The 19,824-nt window shown below is 39.0% G+C and overlaps 1 protein-coding gene across 5 annotated transcripts in view; it reads right to left on the bottom strand.

Annotated features, from left to right (window-relative positions):
* Nucleotides 1–9,579: 9,579 nt before the first annotated feature.
* The window catches only part of FAR2 (fatty acyl-CoA reductase 2), a 138,087-nt gene continuing 127,842 nt past the window's right edge, over nucleotides 9,580–19,824 (bottom strand). For all 5 annotated transcript variants that reach the window (XM_048955556.1, XM_048955535.1, XM_048955526.1 and 2 more), the window contains 2 exons: nucleotides 17,955–18,082; nucleotides 9,580–14,904 (listed from right to left, as the gene is read on the bottom strand). In XM_048955556.1, the coding sequence (XP_048811513.1) occupies nucleotides 14,742–14,904; nucleotides 17,955–18,082 (291 nt within the window). In that variant the 3' untranslated portion in view covers nucleotides 9,580–14,741. The remainder of the gene's footprint in view (nucleotides 14,905–17,954; nucleotides 18,083–19,824) is intronic.

Below are 19,824 nucleotides of genomic sequence, written 5' to 3'. Positions count from 1 at the left end.
TCTTAGTAATTGATTTTATTAATTTTGAAGTTAACTTCCAGATTTTGTCTACAGCCCTGCAAATGTGGGAATAACTTACTGGACGTCAGTAAACATTAGTTAGGCTCAGAAAATTAGGATTTTGGCATGGACTCCTTAGTCTTTGTTGAAAACCATGATGTTTTGTGTGCATGTGGGATTCATAAAACTTGAAGTGACTGGTACTGAGTCATGAGACTGATTTTTTTAGACAGTTTCCCACCTAAGCACATTATGCCAGACACTACAGTTGGGCCTGTATTAATTAAAGGAGTTCGTCATAATTTGCATTCATGTAACTTATGATATCTGACTGCTTAACATATACAATAGTGTTAAAAGAATGCATGATCCTATTGCTCAAAGTAGTTATGCAGGCAAAAGCATGGTATTACCTAAGGTAAAAAAAATATGTGGTATGACTAATTTTTAACTGCATAGTATATACATGATAAAACAACATAGTAATAAATACATGCATTACATTTAATATACATTATAAAAATAATGTGCATGTTGCCTTATGGAAGGAATGACAGAGTATTCGTGGACCAAAGATTGTTTCTCAGAAACAGGGAGATTTGGGCATTGTTCAGTATAAACTCATTTTATCCAAACGGAATCACAAAGCCTTTAGTGAGTGGATGAAGTGGGTCCTACTGAACTGGGCTGAGTGAGTGTAGGGAAGGCACATGCCTTCTGTCTCTAGTACCTGCCTGCCTCATTTGTGAATTATCTTAGCTTGCTAAATTGACGCATGAAAAAAAATCAACCCACCTTTACAGCAAATTGCCAGCTGATGTACTTGAAACAGCTTCCAAACAAAGGTGAAACAGAAGTACCCAAAGGAAAAGATAAGTGCCTAAGAATAACACTTGTGATAACTAGGAGGTCAGAGTTGTGTTATTCCTCTTTTTGTGTTTACTTAACCAGGCTTTTTCTGAGATGTGTGCTGATTAAGGAGCTGTAGCAGAACAGGAAGGAAACACAGAGAGCCTTGGGCCTTAGGGTGACTCAATGCAGCATCCCAATCCACTACCTTCCCTTTACGCATCAGTCGTTTTCTTTCTACTTGGCGTAATCATGCTCAACAGTCCCCTACAGTGTCACAGTCGCCTGGTTTCCTTTTCTACTGAAATAAGTCTGTCAAGAATTATTTTGCTTTTCTACTTACTTTTCAGAGTAAGTACGCATTTCATGAGGTTAGATTTACATAATCTAACATAATCTAACAATTTCCCACATGAGGGAAATTTACATAACAATGATAAGTGTTTTCTCAGTGTGAAGCTTTTGGAAAATTCCTGCAATTGGTAGATTTATTAAGCCCTATTTTCTCTGACTTTCCATTCATCCCATTTTTTTTTTTTTTTTTCACAAAACATACATTTGAAATTTGTCTCACTCTGGTCTCAGTCTTGGCATCATCTTATTTTCAAAAATTACATGCCTGTCAAAATTGCTAAATCAAAATTCCACACAGGCAATTGGAAAAAAAAAAAAATCCTTTGAAAGGTTCTTGATTGTATCTTTCCATGCCACTCTATCCAACCTGAAGAAGCCAGGTCCTGCCAGTAGATGGGGTTATTTATATAAAAGCTTATTGTTACAACAATATTTGTAAACCATGCTACACAGGTATGTCCATGCATCATTTTTCCAGTTGTTGCACAGCGATGGGTTGTGGAATGCACTTGATTTGAATATCTGAAACTGTCAAAAAGATAACATATCTCTTAGCAAATCAGAGTTCACAGTCTGCAAATTTTAGATTAGAGCAAATTTTGCTCTTTTAGAACTGCATTATGTTATTAAAAAAGCAATAACAAAGCTGTTAAAGGAGAAATATTTTTAAATGTAGACTGTCAACTCCTTCAAAGTCAAAGCTGTCTTGAGTAGATAGCTTGTCTGATCTAGAGATCTCTTGCTTCAGAACAAGTCTTTTTTAGGTGTTGTTTGTGGCTCTGGATATACCATATTCCCAAAGATGGGTTCAACAGTACACTCTGTGAAGTGGAATCAGCATAAGTGAACAGTCTTTGCATTGCTGTCTGCAGTTCTTGTTGTCATGAATCAGGGGAGTGTATGTTGGTTATACAGAGCAAGGTTGCGTCACAGAAAAACTGCAGAATTTCACCAGCCTGGAAACACTGTACTCCAAATCTCATGCTCTAAGTCTCAATCCAGAACAAGAGCAAAAAAAAAAAAAAATTTGAAAATACCTACAATTCAAGAATAAACGTATGAAATTGCCTTGAATATTTGTAAAGCATATAAAAAGATAGGTATTTCTGCATTAACATCTGTGGGCAACAACAAGGCAATTGATATTGATGCTTCTGCAGAGCAGTTCTTAAGTGCTGATTTAGCAGTACCTTTTAGTACTTCAGTTATTCTGAAAGTATTTGTATTTATTTCCATGAAAACTGCAACAGATACAAAGAGCACAATAACACTATTTGATAGAGCCAATTCTTAGCTACAAAACAGTACTTTTCAACATAGCCTTCACCACTGATTATGTATTTTTGCTGGTGATAAACAACAGCCTGCATGCCAGACTCCTGAAAATGTGCACCACTGAAGATGAACTACTGTCACAATTGCTGAAACACCACCCACCATCTTACTGTGCTAACATCTACTGCTTGGTCTCGAAAAACATTCAGCAAGCGTCAGTGAATGTCAATGGATGCAATTCTTTTTTGCACAGAGGAATTCAGTGACACACCTTTACCAATCTAATGGCATTCTATGATGGAGCGACAGAATCGATGGACAAAGGGCCTTTGACATGGTCCCACATCACATCCTTTACTCTAAATTGAGAAATATGTGTTTGAAGGGTGGATTATTTGGTAGATAAACTGGTTGGATGATTGCAACCAGAGGGTTGTAGTAAATGGCTCCATGTACAGGTAGAGGCCAGTGATGAGTGGTGTCCCACAGGGGTCCATCTTGGGACTGATTCTCTTTAACATCTTTATCAATGACATATGTGCTGGAATCAAGTGCACCCTCAGCAAGTTTGCAGACAACACCAAGCTGAATGATGCGGATGATATAACGGAAGGAAAGGATGCCATCCAAAGGGACCTTGAGTAACTCAAAAGGTATTGCAATCACAGGTATGTATACAAAGTGGGACTAGAGCTATTTGAGAGTAGCCCTGCTGAGGACTTGGGAGGTCCTAGTAGATAAAAAACATAAGTCATCAGTGTGCACTTGCAGTCCAGAAGGCCAACTGTATCCTGGATTGTATCAAAAGAGTTGTGGCCAACAGGCCAAAGTGATTGTCCCTCTCTGCCCTTGTAGGCCCCTCCTGCAGTTGTGCATCTAGTTCTGGGGCCCCCAGCTCAGGAAAGATGTGGAGCTGTTAAGAATGGGCCCAGAGGAGGGCCACAAAGATGATCAAAGTGCTGGAGCACCTCTCCTCTGAAAACAGGGGGAGCTTGGCTTGTTCAGTCTGGGGAAAGTTCTAGGGACACTTCATTGCACCCTTCCAGTATTTAAAGGGAAATTATAAACATGAGGGAAATCAAATTTTTACATGGTAAAGTGGTAAGTGGTAAGTGGTAAGTGGTGATAGAACAAGGGAGAATGGGTTTAAACTAAAGGAGGGGAGATTTAGATTAGATACTGGGAAGTTTTTTCACTCAGAGCATGGTGAGGTGCCAGAAAAGGCTGCCCAGAAAGGCTGTGGATGCTCTGTTCCTGGAGATGTTATGGCCAAGCTGAAAGGGCCTCAAAAAAACTTGACCTAGTATTTGATCTAGAAACCTTGATCTAGTTGGCAACCTTGCCCATGGCAGAGTGATTGGAACTAGATGATATTTGAGGTCCCTTCTAATGCAAGCCATTCTATGGTTCATACACACTTGTACGTCAGACTTCATTTTGTCAGACTTCCCCAATGCTGCCATCTGTCACATGGCAACAAACTTTAACAGAATATTGCTGGTAAGCTTCAACCTCTACTGTCCTACCACCATCTGAGTGTGATGCCATGATCCAACATAATAAAATAGAAGACATTACTTTTGGAATAGCCCTCATACATTAAGGTTTAGAATTTAGAGTTGATGTTCTTAATAACACAGAGTATTTAAAGAAAAATATTTAAACAGAATAGGAAGCAAGAGCAAGTCTTGGTCTTCCTGATTTGGAGAAACATCAAATCATGCTGAACAGGCTTTCAGCAGAAATGGGTTTTGGGATATTCCAGCACCAGAATGAAATCTAAGCTTTTAGATCTGGCTTTCTCATTTGTGTTCACTGACTTTTAGCCTTGTTTAAGTACTCTGTTGCATATTCTACTTTCATTATCTGTACAGAACTAGCATTTATTTTCTGTAGGAGTTTTGCTCACTAATGAGTTTAAAAGAGTGCTAAGTATTTTGTCATTGTATTTATGAGGTTTGCATGTTGCACTGAATTTGAATTTTTCTATGTTGTACAAAGTAGAACTGAGATCATAGAATCATAGAACCATAGAATCATGGAATCACAAGGTTGGAAACAACCTGCAAGATCATCTAGTCCAACCATCTTCTCATTACCACAAACTAAACCATATCTCATAGCTCCTCATCCAGGCACCTCTTCGCTTGAACGCTGCTAGGGACGGCGACTCCACCACCTCTCTGGGCAGCCATTCCAGTGTCTGACCACTCTCTGAGACAAAAACTTTTTCCTCATATGTAACCTAAACCTCCTCTGGTACAACTTGCAGGCATTTTCCTGGGTCATGTTTGTTGCCTGGGAGAAGAGGCCAAACCCCTCCTCATCACAGCCTCCCTTCAGGAAGTTGTAGAGTGCAATGAGATCTCCCCCGATCCTCCTCCAGACTAAGAATTGCTTGTGCTCCAGACCCCTCACCAGTTTTGTTGCCCTTCTCTGGACACGTTCCAGGGCCTCAATGTCTTTCTTGTAGTGAGGGGCCCAAAACTGGACACAGTACTCGAGGTGCAGTCTCACCAGTGCTGAGTACAGGGGGATGATCACCTCCCTGCTCCTGCTGACCACACTATTTCTAATGCAGGCCAGGATGCCATTGGCCCTCTTGGCCACCTGGGCACACTGTCGGCTCATGTTCAGCTGAGCATCAACCAACGCACCCAGGTTCCTTTCCTCTTCACACTCATCCAGCCACTCAGCCCCAGGCCCATAGCGCTGCGTGGGGTTACTGTGCCCAAAGTGCAGGACCCGGCACTTGGCCTTGTTGAACCACATCCCATTCACCTCGGCCCAGCAATCCAGCTTATTGTGTGCTATTTATGAGTCCATAATCATGGTGGTTCATATATGGAATGCAACCAGACTTACAGCATCAAATTGGGTATCACTTAGAATTGAAATTCAGATTCACCCCAGTCTCTGATATCTGAGAACAAGATGGAATACAAAGGGGTTTATTTTCTGCAAAATCATGTTGCCCTTTACCACGACACATGTTGTCAACATCGTTTGAAATGCAGCGTAATTCCTTCTACTCAAAATGTTAACAAACAAAATTGTTGTCTTAAGACAGTATTATCAATCTGATCTTTTCCCTTATGTTTCTCTATCCTCCATGTGTATGGGAAGCAGCATTTAAAAATATCAGACTACTGTAGGTGAAAAAGTAGCATCACGGACCAGCAATTCTTAGTGAGCAATCATTTGCATTCCCTTAGAATTATCTTGTAAAAAGGGCACAGTGGAAAAATATTTAGCTATCACTAAATAGTAGTCAAATACATGTATTGCTAGCATTATCTGTAATCCATGCCTTTGCAAAAAAAAAATCCCTTAATGGCTTCAATGACTTTTTGCTTGCAAATATTCAGAGGTTACATCATGTTGGGCAGAAGTATTAATCTGCTTGAAGGTAGAAAGTTTTTTGCAGAGGAATCTGGATAGGCAAGATCAATGGGCCATATCAACAAGGATATGACATTGAACAAAGCTAAGTGCTGAGTGCTGCACTGGAATCACAACAACCCCAGCAGTGGTATAGGCTCAGGAAAGTATAGCTGGAAAACTGCCCAGCAGAAAAGCACCTGGTAATGCTGGTCAAGTGAACTTGAGCCAGCAGTGTGCCCAGGTGGTCAAGGCCAGTGGCATCAGGCCTGAAACAGAATTAGTGTGGCCAGCTGGACTAGGGAAGTGGTTGTCTCTCTGTATTCAGCACTAGGGGAGACTGTACCTTGAGTACTCAGTTTTAGGCCTCATTACTTCTGAATGTGTTTGGAGAAAAGCGACAAAATTGGTGAAGGGACTAGAAAACTGAATATGCGAGGAGTGACTGAGAGCACTGGAGTTACTTAGTTTGGAGAAAAAGTAGGCTGAGGATAGACCTCATCATTCTCTACAATTACCTGAAAGGAGGTTGCACTAAGGAGGGTATTGGTCACTTCTCTTAGGTGACCAATATTATTCAGAACTGTAGGTTAGTAGTACTGAGTTCTCAGATCTACCTTCTGGATCTATGTCTTTCACAAGCTTTCTCATGGTCTTTCTTCAATACCCACTGCAAGAATTATTCTACCAAAATAAATATCATTTTCACAGTACTTTAGTCTTAAGTTCTTCTTATACTAGTAAAACCTCCATCTGGTCTTCACTTCCTCACATCCAGAAATAGAATTCAGGATAAGTAAGAATCATAAAACTCATGGCTTAACTCATACAGTTGGGAAAATTTAGCTCAAATACACTATATTTGTTCCAAAGAGAGACAGAGGAGTCTTTAGCTTTATTTACTTGAATAAACTCTAACTTTATGTCATCCAGGCAGAGAAGTTAATATGAATTAACCTAAGCCTGCACAGCAAGTCTAAAGTTCATAAATTCAGGTTGTTTATCTACCATTATAATTTCTTCTGGTCTCAACTGGTTCTTCTTTCTGATAGCCTTATTTGGTGAGAGTGCAGTTATTCAAGCAGAGAGGAATTTGCAAGACCTCGCAGTTTGCATGGACACTGGACACCTTGCTCAAAAGCCACTTTTATCACAATATTTTCTTTTTTTGAGAGAGAGTGCATACTGTAGTTGTTGTAATCTCTGATGCATATGCTGAGAGGGGAAGGATGACTGATCTGTGCACTTTTTGTGTACTTGTTATTTATAAGCCCCATATTTGCCTCAGACAGTTCTTGTGAAATACTAGTCATCTCCAGGTAAAAACACTCTGACTTTAAAATCAAACATTGCCAAACACAGTGATTTGGAGGATGGCTAACTAAGCAGCGTATATTCCTTCCTCACTGGGCTGATGAACATTTAATAGCTAGTAGTTATTTTATCTAATCTCTGTCATTGTCTCTGACATTGTCTCGTCTGTCTCTGTCATCTATCATAATGTTGAAGACTGCAGGTTAACCTTTAAGTCTTATTTTTTTTAGAACAAATTTGAGCTTCTTGCTGATGGCTTTAATTCACTGATGCATCTTAATGGAAAATTGATTTTTTTTTTCCCTAAAAATTGAATTTACATTAAAAAAAAATAACAGAAAGAAAATTATATTTTAAGGAAAGATATAACAAAATGAAAATGATGTCTTTGATGTACACCCTGAGTTTCATGATTTGAAATTACTTTCATTAAGAAAAGGCACATAATAATGCTATGATTTTATTGCAAAAAACTTTTTGCTATATTGCAAGGAAGTAGATTATTACTAGACAGTATTTCTTTTTTCTCTGTTCTTACTTTTCAAAACTAGTAGGGCTGAAAAACTTGTCTTTAATTTGTGCTCTAGAAAAAAATACAATAAAACAAACAAGCAACAAACAAACAAGCAAACTAATCTGCAATATCCACCTCTTTTCTCACTGGACTAAGATCTAATAAAAATCTTGCAATGCCTAGAGTAATAGCAGGATGCTGTTCTGCTGAAAGAGTATTGTTAGTAAGTCGATACCAAATACTAATAAGAATATCATTAACTTAAGAGTGATGACAATTTATGTTTAATTTGAATAGCAAGTTCAAATTAATCCAATTCTGTTTTTATTCTAAATTCTGTTAGACAAGATTGGAACAAGGCTACAGTGACTGCAGCAGTAGCAGGAAGCCTAGGCAAAGACACTTCTGCCTGGAGCTCTTCCATACTAATGGGATGGTTTCCTTGTTCTTTTTCTCCTTGCCCTTACTTTTGCTTTAAGCTACATCTAAAAGCTGTGGACCATCAAGTGGATATTTAGGGCCTGAAAATGTCAACTCAGTTTACTTTCTTATCTTTACAGTAAAGCTGTGAAGAGCCAGCCAACTTTCCTTCTAATCTTGGCCTGCAGACACTCCAAGGCTCACTGAACTCTCCTCTCTTCCTCTTCTCAGATACAGATGTTCTTATAATAAAGGAATGATATAATGTTTGGAGATATGTGTGGGGTGAGCAGAGTGAAGCAACTGTGAAGAGAGAGTGAATAGAAGCTGCATAACTTTCAGAAGGATGTAAAAAATGTGAAACTGGGATAGCAAAGGTAGTGAATTTGGATAAAATACAAAAACAGCCAAACTTAGTATTGGCAAAGATGTGCCTTTGAGAAACGTAACAGCAAGGATTTGTCCTACGTCATAGTTAGTCAAATTCCCTTGTCTGTAGCATTGGATTAGTCCTGCAGAATTTGTGGAACTACAGCTTACGTGCATATAAACGCACAGACATGTATGTGTATGTGCTTATCCACACACATTCAAAGACACTTCCACTCACACATTTTTGTATCTATTAAGCCTGTGTAGTTGACAAGACAACAGCTGTATTTGCCAGCACTTTATGTACCAAATGTTGCATAAGACCTCACTGTTCAAAAGAAATGGGCCAGCTGATGATGATCAGTAGACTATTTGCATGACTGCCTATTTACATGATAGGACAAAAGGCTTCTCTTTCAGCATTACTGGTATGAGCCAAATACCACCTCAGTTTTCCAGTTGTTCTGGGATTTTATTTTTTTCAGAGTTGGTCCAATTCATTCTTGTTTTGTTTTTATCTAGTTTTCAAATAAGACAAATACATATCTATTTTTTCCCTTTTGGGAAAAATCTGAATGAAAATACATTTATGGTTTGGAAAAAGAGACCAACACAGTAAACATTCAACAATATGATTGTTGGAAAGGAGTCAGTGAAATGACTTCTGAGTAAAATAAAGTTTTTTTGGTTTTTTTTTACCTTGTAAAACTAGGGTCCTGGGGAATATTATCAGATGAAAACAGTAAATTTTGCAGGAAGTTGGTTGATTATTACCAATATGTTCTTGCTGAAGACCTGTCCCTATCACTTTCTGGGGAGTATTTAGTTGAGATGCTCCCATCCTGGTTGTGGGTATCTGGGTTAATGTCTCATGTCATTACTTTTTTAAAAGTAGAGATTTTTCTCCCCTGCTTATTATTTCCCCTGTCCTGGCCTGTGCAGGAGGTGCTTGTGCTGGCAGCTTCCTGTAGATGGGGCTGTGGTTGCACATAGGCTGGGACCCGGATGGCAGCGTGGTACAGATGAGATGCAGACGTGAAGCTTGTGCTGAACTGCAAGTAACTAGCTCCATTAGCAACTGAGATAGACATATACCAAATAACCATAGTTTTAAAATATTCTGTTTTATTAAATGTTTAAAGTAACATAAATATCATATTAACAATTTTATGGCTGAAGTTTTCAGAATTTGTGAATTTACCCTTTTATCTGATCTGCGAGCTCAGAAGCTTACATCTTTACCTTAGAAATTTGTAAGCATGATTTATAAGATTTATAGTTGTCTCATAGCTAACAAAAGAATAGAAATAGCAGATAGAACCATATAAACTTTGGATAGCGGGAAAATATTTGTTTTACTAAGTAAAACTGGAGTCTGCCAAGATTATTTAAGAACAAGAAACCTTTTATAAGCAGCTTCATGTTAATCTGAACAAAATCATTCAGTTCACAGTTCGATTTTTAGCAATAGAGAAAAATAGGATAGTACTTAATTATTCCCCAATTTTTTTTAAATTGTCTCAAGTAAGTCTGTAATTTCTTCATACCAATATTTAGCACCATATAGTGAAATATTCTTCCTTTTAATTTATGGTGAATATACAGTATATTACTTACTCAGTACTAGAATAAAGGATCTAATTGTAATAAAAGTTTAAAAATTCACCTTTGTTTTCTGCAGTAGAATGTTAGTGCTGGAAGAGCAGCACCATGCTTTCAACCAAGAAGCTGTAGCATATTTACAAATAAAAGAATGCTCCCCCCCGCCCCCCACCTTCTCCCAATTGCTCATACAATGTAATTATTTGATTATTTAATAGTACTACAGGTTAGATCTTCTTTACATTTGAAACGGATAGGTTTTCTTGTTTAATCTTAAACTGATTTAGAATAGAGCATATCAAAGAAGGGAGGCCTGTCATTTCAGTATAAACACCTCTGTATTACCCTCTCTGTGTGATGCATGAGAAGACTTGTGTGGAAAGATGTAAACATGCACACACAGCTATAGTGATGTTTTCTTGTAAAATGTAAAATAACAAATCCATTGAGGAGGTGGGCAATGTGCCAACATTAAGTTGAATGCCAGTTGTCTGTTACCCATTTCTTCTACAAAGAAATAATGTAGTTTTCTTAATAAAGTTATCGGGGTAAAGAAGGATAGAGGAGAGAAATTTTATTTTTCATAGCAGACATGCTGGAGATAAACAGCCTTGGTTGTCAGTCAAATTGCAGTTTCAATTCTGATTCAGTTAGGGATTTTTTGTTGTTGTTACAGCAATTCAATAAAAAGCAGAGATACTTCTTAATTGCAAGTTTGTACTCATTGTTCTTTGACAATGAAATGACATTTTCATACAGTTATAGCCTACAGAACAGTGTTTACAGAACATGAGTACACTGGGCTCAGCAGTGATACATGCTGTTTCTGTAGCAGCACTGAAGGCTTTCAGCACTGTGAGTGAGTAGCTACATTGCAGGTTCATAGAGTACAAACAGTCATAGATGATTCATCTCATTATGTAGTCTTGTGGCAGACTTTTTCTTTTCTGGCTATGCAGGATGGCGGCTAATACTGTTCTCTATGCTGCCTGTTGGTTTCTGGGGAAAGAACTGAACAGGTTGCTAGGGAGCATTTTAGTTTATCCATCTGATGAGAAGAAACCAAACTGATCACAAAATGCTGATGGAGCTCCTCCCCTGCCCATTGGGAGGCAGAGTCCTCTAGGTTTGGCAGCTCATGCTTCTCTGATTTCTTGCATCTCCCTTTCCTCACTGAGCAGGGTGCGCCATATCTAGCAATTCTGCTATGAGCACTGGCTGTAGAAATGCCCCTTGTAGCTTCTCCCTATATCACTGACCATGCCACCTTGATAGAGGGAAAAAAACATTAAAAGCCTGAGTGAGTCCATTTTCAGTCATACAGGTAGTAAAGCCTCTAGCCTTCAGCCATGAGTAGTATTCATTTCTGATCTGTTCACATTAATTGGTGCACAAATCAGAGGTCATTGCAGGACCTCTGATTTAACTAAACAAAAGCCCTAGCTTGCTTTTCTTTTGAGAACAGATGGTGAGTATACATGAGAGAGAGACATGGAATAAGAAAAGAAAAAAGTCGTCAATCAGCAATTTATATATTCTCTGCAGGAGTTGAATTTCTTCAGAGTACATATAAGTACACAGAGAAGTACAAGTAAAACATGTCACAGGTAAGTCACTACTTGAGAACAAATTCTTTTGCTAGGTGCAGCTTTTCATGACTACTGTCAGAAATGGCAGACAAATGCCACTGCCATGTGTGAGTTTCTCCACTGGGATTTCTCTATCAATTTTTCTATGTTGTGGTTCAGATGATCACCTGAAAATGTCACAAGCCATAGGAAAAAGATTCAAGTTTCACATGAGTTTATGTCTGTGTTAAAATAAGCTAACAGCTTGATCTCCCTCATAGGCAAGGCCAGAGCACTGGAACCAGCTTCTGACAACATTGCATAGGCTATGAAAGGTCTCTAGAATAGCATACACCATCTGCAATTGCAATATTTCTGTAACATTCCAGCTGTTTTTCAAGGATGAGCAGCAGCTTTGCAGTAATGATATCTTCAGCAAAATGCTGAAGATTTAAAATGTGATACCACCAATGTTCTGAGTGAAGTCTGAAGTGTTCTTTTACACATGGAGAAATCTGGTCCAAATGTACTCATAATGAGCAGTTACATATTAGACTTGTTGGAACAATACAGCCTATGCAAATAACTATGAATGCCTACAGGCATATCTGAAGGATGCATGGCATGACTAGCATTGGTGACGGGAAGGCAGGAAACTGTACTCATAGCCCAACAATAGCATGTCTGGTCTACATCAGCCATCTGCTGTAGGTGTAGCACATCTGCAGTATTTGACTTTTCTGTGAGACTCAGTATTTTTCTTACAATGAGTGCAGCTTAAGATCTATGATCCCCTTAGCTGTTGCTTCTCTTGATATGTAAGTCAGGCACTTAAAAAGACTTCTTGGAGATGAGCTAGAATTCTTACTTTTTCTTTTTAAATGAAGTTTGTTTCAAAACAGTCTGCAGTTTTGTTTTGTTCTGTTTTAAGCCTTTAGTGTAATTAGACTGGAAGCTGGTTGATGATCTGATTATCCACTTGAAGGAATGCAGTCTTTCTAGAGGTATCTCTGTAGTGACCTGCCTCGCTCTACTAAGGTAACCATAGTCCCAGTTAGTTAAGTACAGTGCAGCTGACCTTCACCATATAAGCTGTTACAGAAGGAGCATACATAAGGTATCTGGACCCCAGCTTGTAAACCTGGTCTTCTAGGCAGTGGCATCTTACATAAGCACAATGCACAAAATGCACTGCCAACTTTCTAGCATTGAAAAACAGATAGCTAACAGTTTCATTTTGAAAGTATGTTTTCAAGTCAAGAGCTTAAAAAAATGGTATCTTTGTTAGCTGTGTGCTTAACCGAATTGAACACAGGTCAGAAGGAATGTAATAGGGGCCTTTGCTAGGGAATGCTGGAGTCCTGCCATTTTGGATACCAGGTTTCCGGCTAGGGCATGCTGCAGGCATCATTTGGCAGTTGCTTAAAACTAGACCCATGGGGCATACAAGCATATCTTATCTTGTAATTCCTTGCATCTTTACAGAGACTTCTGAATCAGCTTGCATGCTCAAATAAAAATACGCTATCATCATAACTTGTTCTTGCCTTTGCTACCAAAGCCTTTTGAAGAACGACAGTTTTGTAAATACTATTCTCAGCTCTCAGAAGAGCCACTATGTCATTTTATGAGATGTAGCATTAAGACAGCTAATGTGACACAAGTGTAGGCAAACTGGATGCTGCAGTTGTTTCAAAAACTGTTTTGAAGTCTCATAATCTTATCATACTTATTCAGTGTAATCTGAATAAAATATATTCCAATACTACTTTTGATTTTGAAAATCTGATGGCATGAGTAAATTTGTTGCACTGAAACTGTCATTGCACCAGCTACTTTGAAGAAAGCTCTTTCTCCAATCTTTCCCATAGGAATTCATACTTCACTAGGTGAAACAAATATCTCCAATAGCCATGAGCTTTAATTAGATCCTCGAATTCCTTTCTAAACTGCAAAGTAGAACAATTACTTTCAGAGCACATGATGATTTTTACACAAAGTCAACCTTTGAAACCTTTCTTAACCTCAACAGAAATAAGTTTCAGACTCTCCTGACAAGTGGTAGCAGAATTGTCCTGACTGATAAGATTCCCGCCATACATGTCTGTACGTATTTTTCACCAGCTGAAGTGATCAACTGTGAAGTGATTTAGCTGTAGTGAGATTCTGAAGGACAGTATCAGCTTGTTTTTGAGCTACAGGGAGGCAAATGGAATGGAGAAAAGGACCTACTTCTCAAAAATAATAACGAGTTTCAGAATTTTTCTTCAATCTTTTAGGTATTCTTCTCTTTATCCTCAGAGTAAATAGAGCATTTTTCAAGCTGAAGAAATGTGCCAAGCAAAAGTGATAAATGCAAGAACAAAGCTGTTTAATGGAAGATAACTGCATCCTTAACCAGTGAGAGAAAAAACGCCTCTCCATAACAAAGCAGCATGTGAGTGAGTACAGTTAGCATAGGTACATAAATTCTCTTTGTGTCTTCAGTTATGGCTTGAAAGTATCAGTCCTCAGTAGGATTATAAGACAAGATCTGAAAACTGTTCAGTGTGTTCACTGGCCTAGTGTAACTCATGGTTTTCCCCTCTAGGTTTTGAAAAATGGAAAATGTAAAATTTTTGAATGAGAATAAAGGAATAAATAGCCTCTTAGGAAGACCTCTTAAAGGTTAATTTCCTTGACTGATTCTTCTCTGATGGCATTATTTTCTTCCAAGGTTCTGTGCTTTAAATGTGCCCCTTTTATGAAGGAGGATGGGATTAAAATAGTCTAAAATAGGTAGTACATGGGAAGACTGCAATTTTGGTTAATCTTTACTCTTGCACAATGAACTTTCAATAAAAGATTCCATCTTCATCTCTTCCTAAAGCTTTATGGTTTTAAGAATCAGTCTGGTCCTATGGAATAAATACCACCATGTATTACAGCACTGGTTAAAACTAAAAAGGTGAACACATATCAGTGCACAATAAATGCAGGTTGCAGTTGGAGGGAGTGGATTTTTCTGCTACTTTCAGATTTCGATGCCCATAGTTGCTGGTTAGAGGGGATTGGAGGTCCTTCTGGAAGAGGCTGGTTGTTGATGGACAGCTTCAGTGCCTGAGGGTGCTGGATGCCCTGAAGTAGGAAAGGAACTTGTAGCAGAGGCTCACCACAAAGTACCAGATGTTTCGAGCCATCTGTGACCTTGCGATGAAAATGCGCCAGATGATCACGAGGAGGGTGGTGTTAAATGCATACCGGATATTCCTCAGTCTGAGAAAAGACAGAGGCATGTTATGGAGGAAAACAGAAAGAAAAGCTTACCAGCTTAGTTAATTTGCTACCGATAATTTTCTAAGAAATCTTGTTTACAAGTGGCCTTTGGGCTTTTTGCCCCTCCTATATTAGTGAAAATACTAGGCCTAGATGTCCCTACCATCCCACAATCTGTGTTGAAGTATGCAGTGTAGTGAATAGTTAATATAATAGGTGGAATATCTGTATTCTAAGTCTCTCTTGTTTCATGTACTCTACTTTTAAACCAAAATAGGCTGAATTCATACTGAGAATTGGTTGCTTTTTTTTTTAAATGATATTGTAGGGCATGTCAATGCCTTCTTGATTTGGTATATTAGTTATTTTTGACTACGTAGGATTGGTGATAAGCTGGAGGAGTTTTACAGGAGCTGATGAATACAGTTCTCCTATCTGAATGAAACTATGTTTTTCATGTTAGGAAATTACTCAGTAATCATAAAAGATCTTAACTTTTGCAGTACTTTAGCAGCTTGAGTACTACATTCGCCCCTGGGACCACCAGCAACACAGATCTGTTGGACTGGGTCCAAAAGAGGGTCATGAGGACGATCAGAGGGCTGGAACAACACCACTGTAAGAAGAGGCTAAGAGAGCTGGGGTTGTTCAGTACGGAGAAAAGGCTAACTGTGGTCTTCCCGTACCTAAAGGGGGCCTACAGGACAGATGGGGACAGACTTTTCATTACAGCATGTAGAGATATAACAAGGGAGAGTGACTTTAAACTAAAAGAAGAGAGAATTAGATCAGCTATTAGAAAGGATTTTTTTCTCAGAGAGTGGTGAGGCACTAGAACAGGCTGACCAGAGAAACTGTGGATGCCCCATCCCTGGAACTGTTCTGTGTCATGTTAGGTGGGACCCTAGGCAACCTAGTCTAGTGGGAAGTGTCCCTGCCCATGGCAGGGGCATTGGAACTAGATAATCTTTGAGGTCTCTTCCAACCCAAACAATTCTATGATTCTAACACCCTTTACTTTAGCAACAAGCTGTTTTTCACTTCTCATAGTGCACAAGAATGGTTTTCTTAAATCAAGCTCCAAGAGATCTTTTTGCTTGCACATCTTTGAGTAAAAGGGCTTGAGACGATGGGAAAAGCTTTGACTGAAAAGGAGAGGGACAATCTCCTATTGTTCTTTTAGGAGCTCTTAAAACTTCCAGGACTTGAAAATATAAGCTTTGCTCCAATTTTGGAGAAATTTTCTCATTCCGCATCACGCCCTCCTCCCAAAAATTTAGAATCTTCAACTTTAAATTAAATTCAAAATAACATAAACAAAGTTTTTATGCAATCCCTTTCAAATGCTAGGAACTTCAAGGAACTTCACAATATCTAAATCTACCCTTGTTTTTCTACTTTAATTCTGAATTACCAGTATCTTCTGTATTCATTGATTATTCTTATTCATTGCAACTTGTTTATTTGGTCATCTGCTGGGGAGGCATACTGTTTAGTCCTTGCCTGTTAGTGCCATCACAAATTAGCCTCTCTTAAGTGCTGGGGAAGATCATGGAGCAGATCCTCCTGGAAGCTATGCTAAGGCATATAAAAGAAAGGGAGGTGATATGGGATAAAATGCATGGCTTCACTAAGGACAGGTCCTGCCTGACCAACTTTTTATGATGGTGTAACTGCATCAGTAGACAAGGAAAGACCATTCATGTCATCTGTCTAGGCTTCGGTAAGGCCTCTGACACAGTCCTCCATAATATCCTTCTCTCCACATTGGAAAGGCATGGATTTGATTGGTGGATTGCCTGATGGAAGAGGAACCAGTTGTGAGATCATACTTAGAAAGTATGATCAGTGGCTCAGTGTCTGGGTGGAAGTAGATGGCATGTGGTTTCTCTCAGGGGTCAGTACTCGGACCACTTCTTCATCAATTACATTGACAGTGGGATTGAGTGCACCTTCAGCAGGTTTTCAGATGACACCAAACCTTGTGGGGAGGTTGACATGCCCATGGGACGGGATGCCATTTAGAAACACCTAAACAGGATTGTACAGTGGGCCCTGGTGAACATCATGACATTCAATAAATTCAAGTGGAAGGTCTTACACCTGGGTTGTGGCAAGCCCTGCTATCAGTACAGGCTAGGGGATGTAAGGATGGAGCACAGCCCTGCTGAAAAGAACTTGGGCATACTGGTGGATGGCAAGCTGGACATAAGCCAGCAATATGCCCTTGCAGCTCGGAAAACTGACCATATCCTGGGCTGCATTAAAAAAGCATGGTCAGCAGATCAAGGGAGGTGGTTCTGCCCCTTTACTCTGCACTGGTGAGACCTCACCTGGGGCACAGTGTCCAGATGTGGAGTCCTCAACACAGGAGTTACATGGACCTGTAGGAGCTCATCCAGAGTAGGGCCACAAAAATGATCCAAGGGATGGAACACCTTCCCTATGAAGACAGGCTGATAGAGCTGGGGCTGTTCAGTCTGGAGAAGAGAAAGCTCCAGGGGGACCTAATAGTGGACTTTCAATATCTAATGATGGAGTGCAAGAAGGAAGGGACTCTGGACTCTTTACTAGAATCTGTTATGATAGGGCAAGGGGAAACAGTTTCAAACTAAAAGAGGGGAGATTTGGATTGGACTTGAAGAATTTTTTTTACAATAAGGGTGATGAGGCACTGGAATGACTTGTCCAGAAAAGTGATGGAAGCCCTGTCCTTGAAGACATTCAAAGTTAGGCTGGACGGGGCTCAGAGCAAGCTGATCTAGCTGTAGATGTCTCTGTTTATTGCAAGAGAGTTGGACCTGATGATCTTTAAAGGTCCATTCCACCTGAAAAAATTATGTGATTCTGTGATTCTAAGTCCTTTTTTTTTTTTACAGGAATAAAAAACAAAGCATTGACAATGCTCTGCCATAAAAATAAATAAGCTACGCTACATTTATCTCCACCTTATTCAACAGTAACACACTGCAAGGTAAAATGAATGATTTTCCTCACAATTCATTTCAGATAGCCAGGAGCTCTGGTCCTTGTCATTGGATATTACTTACTTTCGTAAGTGCTGCTTTGCTGCGGGGATGCCAGACATGTCCTCATTTAGCAAATACTTCTTAGCACCTAGGCAATAGCTTTCAATATATTCTGACCAATGCAGCTGACGAACATCAAAGTTGTATAACTGGGATATAAAGACAAACAGCAGAAGTTAAATGCAAGTATCCAAAACAAGTTCACTTCAAGCACTGACATGATTCAGACCAGGCCATCTCTATTAAGTTTTTAAAGCCACTATGTTTCAAAGAAGACATGGACACTTAAAAACTATATTTCGTAGCTGTCAATTAATGTTTTACCCAGACAGAAATTTCAGAAAAGCAAGTAAAAATTCAGTGCTAACTGGCAGAAAACAATGAAATCTTTTTCTTTCAGGTAGACACTTTACATAAATACATGTGAACGTGCACCAATCTCCACACAGAACCATGCAAGAAAAATGGCAGTCCACTCAAACAAATCTGAAAGCCTCCCTGCAGTTTTTTGGTTTTTTTTTTTCCTTTTTTTTTTTTTTTGGTGTCACTGGAGTTAATTGTGAATAAATGAACAGGACACTGAATCAATAGGTGCCTCTGCATCAGTTGCAGCTCTGTGTTGTGCTGCATTTACTCTCGTCAGCTAGACTGACAGAAATCCATGGAATGGGTTACTACATTGTTTGGCATCGATAAATCTCATTGCAGAGCTATTTAGTTAATTTCAGCGCTGATACTGGAAAACTTGTTGGCAAGCTTTCAGGTTGTTGTCTGTCTATTAGGACAAAGAAATTATTTGTAAAGAGAAAGTGGTTTTGTTGGAGAGAGATTTTTTTTTTAATGGAGAAGTATTTCTTACATACAAAGCCCTAAAAGGGAAGATACGAAAAAACCAATCCTTTCTTTCACCTTCAAGGCAATCTGAGCCTGTTGGTTTGGTAAAGGAACTTTGATATTAGAACAGCAACAACTTGAGTGAACTGTGTATAATGCAGGTTATGCAGATCCCTGTGTGTCTGTCAGATATGTATAGGGAACTATAGTCTCCATAAAATACCTAACTTGAATACATTGCATGCAATATGGCAGTGGCAACACAGAATGTGGAGAATAATCCATAATCTCATAAGCAACTTGGGAAGTCTGAAACACTAACTTGCACTGAAGTCCTTGCTGCTGTGCCTTTTTGTTTATCTGCATCAATGCAAGCTTCTGAATTACCAGTTAGGCTCCCTCTACATCTGCTATAGTCACAGCAGTACCACTGCCCTTAGCCATTTGAATTTTCTGCATGCACTATGTGTACAGAGTAGGGAAGAAACCTTTTGGCTCTTTTCTTGGGAATCTATGTGAGAATCTCATGCGTGACTGGTTTGATGTGAATGTCTAAATAGCTCTTTGAAAGGAGATACTGAACAAAAGTGCATTCAGGCTTATCTAATCTCTGTATTCCTTCAGTCTTTCAGTTATAACCCCATTCCAAAGGAGTAGTATTTCAAACCTATAAAGACTACAGTAGAGCTTGACATCCTGGAAAGTAATTGCTGTCTGGGGACTTAAATCAAACAGGAACATTTTTCATATTGTTCATGCTAACTCACCATGTGTTAACTAAATTTACTCATGCAGTGCCATTAAGACCAATGTGGATAAAAATGCCAACATCTTTCAAGTAGTTTCCTTCCAGGCCTCCTACCAAATTCTGTACTGCCAGAAGAGATGAGGGAGAAAATGATACCATAAAGGAGCTCCCTAGTTTTCCAAAAATGAGACACTAAGAATAGGATGAGAAACTACTCAGAATGCTACAGTTATCCAATGAAAATTGTATTAAATTAACCACATATATTCGTATTACCACTGATGCTGTGTTTTTGGGGTCCTTGTATAG

Source organism: Lagopus muta, chromosome 1 (genome assembly GCF_023343835.1).
Source record: "Lagopus muta isolate bLagMut1 chromosome 1, bLagMut1 primary, whole genome shotgun sequence".
Lineage (NCBI taxonomy): Eukaryota > Metazoa > Chordata > Aves > Galliformes > Phasianidae > Lagopus > Lagopus muta.
This window is presented reverse-complemented; position numbering and strand designations above follow the sequence as displayed.